The 10005-nt window shown below is 36.2% G+C and overlaps 1 protein-coding gene and 1 non-coding gene across 5 annotated transcripts; one reads left to right on the forward strand and one right to left on the reverse strand.

Annotated features, from left to right (window-relative positions):
* Positions 1-320: 320 nt before the first annotated feature.
* On the forward strand, positions 321-427 carry LOC121214159 (small nucleolar RNA R71). The gene has a single exon (XR_005909745.1). It is a non-coding gene; the product is annotated as a small nucleolar RNA R71 (small nucleolar RNA).
* A 3871-nt stretch (positions 428-4298) lies between these two features.
* On the reverse strand, positions 4299-9794 carry LOC107922356 (protein ALTERED PHOSPHATE STARVATION RESPONSE 1). Of its 4 annotated transcripts, none has more exons than XR_001691247.2 (5): positions 8217-9794; positions 7914-8116; positions 7169-7392; positions 4551-5711; positions 4299-4420 (listed from the first exon to the last, which is right to left on the reverse strand). XR_001691247.2 is itself a non-coding variant. In XM_016852352.2 (5 exons), the coding sequence occupies exons 2-5, from the start codon at positions 9493-9495 to the stop codon at positions 4973-4975; spliced, it is 2445 nt and encodes an 814-aa protein (XP_016707841.2). In that variant the 5' UTR covers positions 9496-9542; positions 9699-9755; the 3' UTR covers positions 4299-4972. The 4 variants fall into 4 exon arrangements, 3 of the variants coding, with proteins under 3 accessions (XP_016707841.2, XP_016707842.2, XP_016707840.2); XM_016852352.2 differs by having other exon boundaries at positions 4299-5711; positions 8217-9542; positions 9699-9755; XM_016852353.2 differs by having other exon boundaries at positions 4299-5578; positions 5660-5711; positions 8217-9721.
* Positions 9795-10005: the final 211 nt, after the last annotated feature.

Below are 10005 nucleotides of genomic sequence, written 5' to 3' on the forward strand. Positions count from 1 at the left end.
TCTCAAATTGGCTTGGTTGTTGACCTATCAGAATACCATTGAAACCATTAGTAGTAAAGTTCTTAAGCATGGAAGATATAGAAGATACTTGAGCTTCCAATAAAGTAAGGGTATCAACTTCATGTACTCTTGCCACTTTTCTTCTTGTGGTTGTTCAATTAGTCAGCTACTGATAATTTTCAATGGAAATTCTTTCAAGAATTTTGTAAGCTTTATTGTAAGACTTAGAAAGAAGAGTTCCATTTGCAAAAGCATCTACCACCATGCTTGTATGTGCATTGAGACCATTGTAAAAAATCTTCAATTGAATGCAATATGGAATCCCATGGTGAGGGAAATTTCACAATAACTCCTTGAATTACTCCAATGTCTCATACAGAGATTCGTCATCAAGTTGTTGGAATGCAGTGACCTCATTTTAAAGCTTGAAATTTTTACTGGGAGGAAAATATTTCATCAAGAATCGTTCAGCCAATTCTTAACATATAGATATGGAGTCAGACTGTAAAGAATTCAACCATGCCCATGCTCTATCTCTCAATGAGTATGGGAATAACTTCAATCTCAAAGCATCTTCGGTCACTCCGGCCAATTTGAATTAGTCATTTACTTTCATGAATAAGAGAAGATGAAGGTGTGGGTCTTTAGTAGGCATCCCATTAAATTGGCCCATCATTTGTAACATTTGGAACATCACTAGCTTCAATTCAAATTATGGTGCCTTAATTTCAGGTCTTACAATACCTGGATTTAATTCATTGAAGAGAGGCACAACATATTGACAGATGGCATGATCTCTGTCATTAGCAATAATGATCGAATTTTGAGCTTTAGCAACTCTGTCTCTTTAATCTTAGTTCATTTCTTCAGTTTGTCTCTGATTCACACGTTCCCTTCTTCTTCTTCTTCTAAAGGTATATTCAATTTCAAGATCAACTGGAAGTAGATCGATAATTCAATATATGTTCATAAACACCTAAAAAATCACAAAATTAACTAAGTTAATATTGCTAGAAAAATGAACCAAATTGCAAAATAATTAACTTCACAAATAATTACTAAAACAATCCCCAGCAACGGCGCCAAAACTTATTGCGATATTATCGAATGATGTGCAAGTGTACAAAGTCGCCAACAAGTAATAAAGTAGTAAGGAAAGAATATTGTCTCCACAGAGACTGTACATAAGACAAATAATGTGCAATTAACAACTAATAAGTTGGTGATGGAAATAATAAAACGAGAATTGAGTTAACTAATTAACCTAATTAAAATTAACTAAGTGTGCACAACAATTATAATATAGCACTGAATATAAGCAGCAAATATTAACAAGTTTTAATCACAATGACATGAAAGGCTAGAATAACTACTTTCCCCTAACTTATGATCATTAAAAACAATGCTAAGGAATGTTATGGTGAACTCGTGGCAATTGGCAATTTGGCAATCCGTCTCACTTTTAACCTTTTAGTTTCTTTAGCATATTTCTATGTTTCATTAACTTCAAGGTTCATATGCAAGCATCATACCTAAGGGTTATGCAAGGTAACAATATTTCTAGATACCATTACTAATTCAATTATTAAGAAATCAAACATGCACCATTACTAAGGGTTGTGTGCTCTCGATTGCGGTGTGTTTGAAATGTAACTAGTGCCCCCTATTTACACTAGTGAGCCCCCTTCTCCCTTTACTATTTTTGGCGTCTCACCCTTGATTTTCTCCACGCAGGTAAACGGTTGGCATGATTTGAGGAAGAATGGTGGACAATTTGCTTAATTTAATAGAGAGGGTGGACGATTTGCTTGATTTGTGGAGGAAGAGTTGCTTGATTCTCTCCATGGTTGATTTAGTGGTTGAGATAGGTAAAGACCAAGTCCATGGACAGTTTTGAGCTCCTTTCTCCTCTCCTCTTTAGCGGAACGATTCAGGTTACTCCTTCCCTTAGTAGACGGTTTGGGCTCTTTTGGGCTGTCCAAGCTTGTTTGTCCACTCCATCATTAGGTTGAGAAGAATCTTGAAGTCCAACAAGCAATATTTGGGCGTTCAAAGATGACAACATATCATCCCAATCCCGTAGGTCCTATGTTGCAGTGCTATTGCGACATTGAGTGTCAACATGTGAACTTCAAGTCCTTCTTTCCTCCTATTGTACCAACTACCTTCAAAGATGAAGAAATCACATATTTAGCGTATAAATAAATCAAGGTGAATTATTTCAAGATACATTTTACAATCAATAGAAATTAGAATAATTACAACACAAATTGTCATCAATCACCCTTGACTTGAATGAAATTGTAAGTTAAAAGGTATTAAAATAACTCTATATTTTAGAGTTATCACGGACTCGTTTAGATTATCTATTGAAGTTTTCTTTCTCGCAATATAAACGTTCTTACAGTGCCACTTATCATCAGTTCGAATTTAGACAATCAATGAGCTAATATTTGTTTGTCACAATTTCAGTATGTATGCAAAACATAAAAGACAAACACAAAAGATATAATAGTTAAATGTGAAATTAAGTTTATTCATTTATTCATCATTCAAATGATAGAAAATAATTACATGTTTACTACAATATGGATACATTTCCCAACACAAAGCCCGTGACCATTGCGCACAGAATGTTCCATGGAGGTCAGCTGATTAAATGCGGCTCATTTGACCTGCTTGAACTAGCCCGACTCGTGGAACACATGGAGAAGTTCATCTACCTGAAGTCAAAGTGGCCCAGTGAAACACTTCAGTAAAACTAGAGTTACTATGGTAATTAATGTAAATCCTAAAGGATAAAGATGTATAGAGTTTAAATCCCTTAGGACTCTCATCTTGTAGATAGACACTAATCTCAACCGTTGATGTAATTCGATTTGTACCGTTGGATCTCAGAGAGCTCAACTATTAATAAATGCCTCCCTCTTCATTTTTAATAAATGCCTCCCTCTTCATTAAGTTAAAGAATTTATTGAGAGCATTTACTCAAAACACATTGTGTACATTACTTTCTGGTGGCTTTTCAATTCTCTGTTGCTCTTTCATTTCGAGTTGCTTCCACTATATTTTTCAATGCCTTAAAGAATTTTTGAGAGAATTCTCACTTTCGATAGTTAGGTTGACTTAGGTAGATTTGAAGCAAAAAATTCGTCTAAGGCCGCACGGTTTACTAGACTTAAGTTCTAGTCCCATCACACAAGAAGCAAGTGACAAACATGTATAGGTATAATATCACACCATAACACATCTTTATATATATTTCCGATAGAGAAAGGAACAAGGCACCATTTATTTACTTTGTTCTCATCGTCTGAATCCAATCAAGTGAGCTTGTAAGGAGAAAGGTGAGCCTCTGTGTCAAGTTTTAATTTCTCCACCATTTCACTAGAAACAACATTCTTGCATGCTCGTCTGTTAATAATAGCATTACATACTTTCCCTTTACAACTGCAACTTGTGTGGAAAATAGTGTCCCATCCGGTCTTCTTCTTTGTAGGTCATGTTTAGATTTCTCCTTATCACGAACATTTCTTCATCGTTCGTAACTTCTTCATATATGGGTTCTAATTCTCCATATGAATCATTTTCGGTAACCTTTAAAATAGTGAATATCTTTTTATTCGAACAATTCGAGGCAATGTGGAGCCTTAGACATTTGAAACACCTCCTATTGTTCTTTGATTTTAAACAATAGAATTTGGAGTCCTAACTCCTAACCTACGGTGCTATATCATAACATTATTGAAAATCAAACTAGAGTTTAAGCAAACATTTGAAACTTGCTTTGGTTCCATTTTTTAGGAAGCTTTCCCCAAAATCATTTCCTGTAAGTTGCAACAAGATAAATAGAATTGCTGATAAACACAATATTACAAGAAAGTTCGGGAAGATGAGGAATATCATATAAAATGAGTGAGAGTTTAATAGTTCCTATTCGCCGAGAAGCAACCATTTGCAATACCAATTTTTTTTGCAGTCATAAATAGTGGGAAATTTTATTCCTGCTTTAAGTGGAAGAGAATTTTTTTTCATGCGTATGCAACTTTATATTATATTACACAAAAGAGTATACAGAAAAAGCAAAGACTAATTCCTAAACTTATGTATTAACAAGATCCTAATATCAATTACATAAAATCAAAGACTACAACAGATTTTTCTAATTTCGATAAAACACCATTTTGTGTGTTTTCTACGTTTCATTAAATTGGTAGCCTCAAATGTGAACAATTTTATTATAAAAACAAAACACGGCATCTAAGCGGAGCAGCTCATCAGATCAATGAGAACATGTTAATTCATATTAAATGTTCATTGCAGGCAAACTTATTCAGTAGTGCAGATTTCATTTAGCTCTTCACGACACCTTTATTTTATTCAGTAGTGCCTTCAACTCGCAGTGTGCCAAAACAGTCGTCTATACAAAAATTGAAATAATTTAATTCAAAATGGAAAAGAAAATTGCATTATAGTACAACATTTGATTAGCGGGTATTCCTGTAACTAGAATCACGCTGAAATGCAAAATTGATGGAGAATCTACTTACTCAGATGCTTTGATTACATTTGCTGCTCTTGTTTGCAGAAGCATACTCCATTTTCTTCAATAACGGTGGTGCATGATGCCATCTAGTTGATAGAATACGATGATTTGTACTTCTACAAGGGCACCACCTATAGGTTCTCACCAACCGTCAATATCTTGGGATCTAGGCAAACCCCGACAGTTCTCAGTTGGAAGGCTTTGCAATCTGCAACGCCTAGTGGCCTGCGCCTCCCAATCTCTCTTCATTTATGCATATCATAGCCTATCTAAAACTATTGTTGCCGGAGGCAGATGATGAGTCATTACCAAGTCTTTCCCTGACAGAAGAGCAACCAGCCAAGTTTTGCATTACAAGAACGTTTGACCACCGCTTGAGCTTCATTTCTCACAGAGCAAGACTGCTTGTAGCCGCTATTTACAGCCCTACGTAACTCTTTCATGATCTTGAGCAATCCTTTCTTTAACACGTTCCAAAAGCTCCTCATAGGCTTTGGAGGACTCAGAACTAAACCTTTCCATCGCATCGAAAATGCGTTGCAAGCTACCCTGCAAACTGGCGTTGCTAGTGTCACTCTGATACACATGTCCGGCTACTGAGAGACTATTACCATCTCCAGAGACCAAAACGATTTTTTTATCCATCGCTTGGATCTCTTTGTGTAGCTTTTGATCCTCTCTATCCAAGTTCCTAGCCTTTCTCTCTAAATCCTTATTCGCCATCATTCTCTGATGCATTTCCGACTTATCTTGTTCCCAAAGCTGGAATATGCTCATGGCAAAAATCCGCATGGAGTCAACCACCTCCCTTTCAGATATTCTATCCATTACTTGTGACCACTGATTACAGATTACAAATATACGAGGTGCACCTACCCTGCTAGGTGAGAAGGGAGCTATTCCATCATCAGTCACTTCAGGTTCATAGTGAAGACATTTCAGAAGCCAATTATTCAAAGCCCTGACATATCCCTTCTGGGCACCTATCCAACTAGAGAATCTTATAGTCCAACTAATAAGTTCATGCTCAAGCTGCAAAGTGGCCTTAAGATGGTCATCACTAAGTTTTTTGCCAGATCCAATAGAACCTAAACTTTTGGCTTCTTTAATTACCTGACACTGACTATGATGGCATTCAAGCATGCATTTCCACATTCGGTTTAACCTGGAAAAAGAAATTACAAGAAAACATCATAAGACAGAAGAAAGAAAAAGATAATAATAAATGGTAAGTAAATTTTGGCTTGTGGAGTGATGAAAAATTGCAAATTCAGTACTTTGAAGGAAATGAAAACCATTAAAAAAGAAGAAAAGTAATCAAGTTCACAAAAGGAAATTTGAAATCAATATCTACAGAAAGCGTACATTTCTTTCAGCCAAAGAGGTTTGCTTCAGTTCTATAGCCAACATTTCAGCCAACATTTAATTAGATTGTCCTTTAACAGCAATTAATTAGTATACGTTCAAAAATGGTCAATAGGTATTCCCAGCTTACATTTGTGAACAGCATCTCATATAAGTGTATTCAAACATATAAATTGTGATAAAGTTTCACATATTATTTATATGATATATGGTGACGGAAGGTGCATTTTGAAATACTGAGATGAAAAGCCACTCAACTCACTCAGTACTATACTACCCATATACATCAAATACAAAGACATCTGGATCTTTTAGTACTTAATGTATAGACTACAGTTATTAGAACAGTTTACATAATACACCAAATCCAAAAACATTATCTGAAATCCATGTTCCAAACAGTTCACACTAAGAACTTCCTTAAAAGCATATTACTGCTTGATCCCCATGAATCTAATAACTAGTTCAATCCTTTCTGTGAAAGACATACTCCACACCCACCCACCCCAATAAATAATTAAATTAAAATAAAAGAAGTAAATGATACATATTATAGACTTTATGACTAACCAGTATCTATTTTATATCTTTGGGTTAGTAGAGCAATACGGCACAGCCTTTTCACAAATTCTAACTAGATTTCAGTAGATATAGTATTTAAACAACTAACCTGGAACTCAAATAATAATCTTCCAAACATGGTAGCTAGACATCTTAGGCCAAACGCACCAATTATTAGCTGCAAATATTTCAAGTATCCACAAAAAGGGGGGAAAAAGGAAAAGAAAAGCATGACCTAACAAAATGTATCCTATTAAGTATTAACTGTTGTAGAATTTACTGGTGGGGGCAAATTTCCTAACTCCTTTTCATTCTTTCTTCAACTCTTCATACCCTTTAAAGAACTCTCAGGCCAGTACCCCCGTCATTGACATTCACCTCTCATCACTCTTGACTGTACACTTTTACAAGCTTCAACAGCAAGGATAACAGGCTCCTAAAAGAATACTAATGCAAACAAGTAAAATGCCAAAGAAATTCCTAAATGCAACCAATACGGCAAAAATGATCTGATTAAAATTGCTAAGTAAAGAAATCACGTGAAAACAATCAAATGGCAATGTCAAAAGTAAGCGACAATTATGTCAGTTTAGAACAAAACACTCATTTAAGAAATTAAGACCAAAGAGCAATGTTTGTTGAGAACATAGAATGAGATGTAAAAAAAGAAAAGAGTTAAACAAGCAGAAATAGTACCCTTCAATCAGTTCATTGAGCAGTGGCCATAGCTCCTCATCTCTGATCTTATTAATTGTCACAGATATCTTGTCAACAACTTGAATTGAAATTCTTATCTTTGTTGATAGGCTCCTGATTATATTCCGGGTTGAATCAACTTTGTTAGCTTCAGCACCCCTTTCATCTAACCGCTTCAACTTACGGCATTTCCTGTCATAAGCTACCCGCATCTTCTCCTCAGCCTGCATTGCATCGAAAACTTCCAGTAAAGGAGAATCATAAAGTTTATGGAAACACTAAAAGAAGAGGCACAAAACTGCTCTTAATCCGGGGCATAACTAAGTCATTTGACACCAGAAAACCAACTCATGTGCTTGTAAGGCATTCCTCAAATGGGTGCAGAAACAACATAATTTGAAATATAAACCACCATCCACAACAAAGCACAAGAGTTAACATCATGAAGCCTTTCAAAATGAATATCTCAGAGCAATAACTTTCAGAACACAATCCAAATTAAACTAAAATATCTGCAGGTAATATAATTAATAGATAGTCAAACATATTCTAAGAAAATACAGTGAAATGAAAACCAACCAAATATAAACCAATAAAAATTGATATGAATCAAGTAGTCCATACAGCCATTTTTGAGATAATAATGAATCTGATATTCTAAAGAAAAATGGGTAAAGGGCTGGAAGGGGAAAGAAACAGATACCAAGTACAACAACAGGTAATACATCATCAAGACTCAATATACCTTTACTTCATTGTAGAGTTTCTTTTCCCAAAGATACAACTTCTGCAACGTAGAGGAAAGGTTTCTCTGTTTCTTGGCCAATTCTTCATTGAAGTCTAGAAAAGCCGGATCAGTATTGTTAGCCGATGAATCAGTCTTAGAAGTAGATGGCTGAGATGATACTAATGATAACGAAGGAGTAACTACTTGCAACATCTTCGAAGCTGTTGCAGAAAAGATACCAAACCCCGAGTTCGTATTACTATTAGAGCAAATAGATAAAATAACACAACAATCCAGTAAAATAATGATGAAAATCATTACCATGTTTACGGTGATAAGGAAGTGTTCCCACCTCAAGCAACTTCGCAATTTCACTCCCTGACTCAGAAGCTTTAACAAACTGAACCTGTATCTCTCTAATCACCTCAAAAACATTCCTTGGAGGGCCTTTTGATCCTTTACCGCGCTCCTCAGCGCTCTCATCACTCACAACTTTCTTATCCATCACATGAACCTCATATTCCACCCTATCATTTTCCACCCCTACACTTGGCCTGCTCTGATAAAGCGAGGCCTCTGCTTCACTATTAACAACTCCCTTAGCTGCTTCTTCAGCTGGGGACTTGGAATACCCTCCGCTATCAACAAATTTCTGATCTCCGTCCACTTCTTTAACTACTTCATGTTGATAATTCTCATCTTCCAAATCAGGGATCCCTTCCGCTTCCCTCACCTCCCTCAAATCCCTACTCGGCGTATACGGATGATTGTAGTTTTCATAACTCTCGAACGGGTTCAAGAAATCCCAAGCTGATGTTCTCGGAGGTGAAGGTGGAGGCGGCGGTGGTTTCGAGGATGACCCTCCAGCCATTGACGACGGTTGCAGTGATGACTGATAACCAGGCGCCGAATAGAAAGCATAATTACTAAAACCACCGTAATTTTGATAACCCGGATAAGGATATGAACTAGAACTAGGATTATTGTTATTATAATAAGAAGATGATGATGAAGATTCACCCATATAAACTATCTCTGGATTCACAGGCCTTTGCTCATAAACAATAGACGGCGTTGGTTGCTTCTTCATAAAATTCATATGCATATACCCACCAGGGAAAGGCCCGGTTTCGTAGGCACCATAATTGGGGTAATTTTGGTGCAAATACTCAATATGAGGACCCCCACCATCGTGGTGCAAAGGAGAAGAATGATCTGAATGGTGCAAGGACCCGGCAGAATCATCTTCATCAGAACCAGAATCGAAGTGAAGATGAGACCCAGAATGGGAATGGGAATGGTGGTGAGAAATAACATCTTTCTTGGGAGAACTTGACCCAACTTGAACTGGATCCACCGCTTTGCTTTTAAGTTTATTAGGAGATGGAGGAGAAGGAGGCAACGTCCCTGAAGAAGTCCCGAAATCATTATCAACAAAATTGTTCAAAGACTGTCCAAATAACTTCAAAGAAGCTGTATAAGCAACATGAGCTTCAGCTAAAGCAAAACGTTGTTGAATTGCTTCATCCAAGAAATTACATCGTTCCCGACATAGAGCAACTGCCGGCAGATCATCTAACTTCGAACTAGAACATCCCATCACTGACGAAAACCAAAAAAAAAAAACGACCCAGCAAAGTATAGCAACTGCTTTACATGAAGGAAACGAAAAACAAGATAAGAGTGATTGTTTCTGGAGAAAAGTTCAGGGTAGGAGAAAGAAAGAAAGGAATCTTTGCCAGCGGGGAGAATTGTGGTAGGGTTCTAGATAAGCAGAAAGAAGAGAGAGAAACAAAGGCTTACCAACAGCGCTTTCTTTGTGCGTCGGTGTGTATATTGCTGGAGCGTATTAGTGTTGAAATCAAGTCAAATCAAACCAAACAAAATTCTCGTACTGTTTCCACTTTTTTTAAAATTCTATTTTTCTTATTTAATTATGGATTTAGTTAGGTAGCACACAATTTGGTTCTATAATATGAAATTTCTTACTATATTTTTTTTCCTTATTTGGAAGACTTGGGAAGGAGGTTCAAAAGGTATCATTAAGAATTTAAGTTTTTTTATTAAGAAAATATGACATTAAATTAAAGATTAAGTTAGTCTTTTTATT

Source organism: Gossypium hirsutum, chromosome D01, assembly GCF_007990345.1.
Source record: "Gossypium hirsutum isolate 1008001.06 chromosome D01, Gossypium_hirsutum_v2.1, whole genome shotgun sequence".
Taxonomy (NCBI): Eukaryota; Viridiplantae; Streptophyta; class Magnoliopsida; order Malvales; family Malvaceae; genus Gossypium; species Gossypium hirsutum.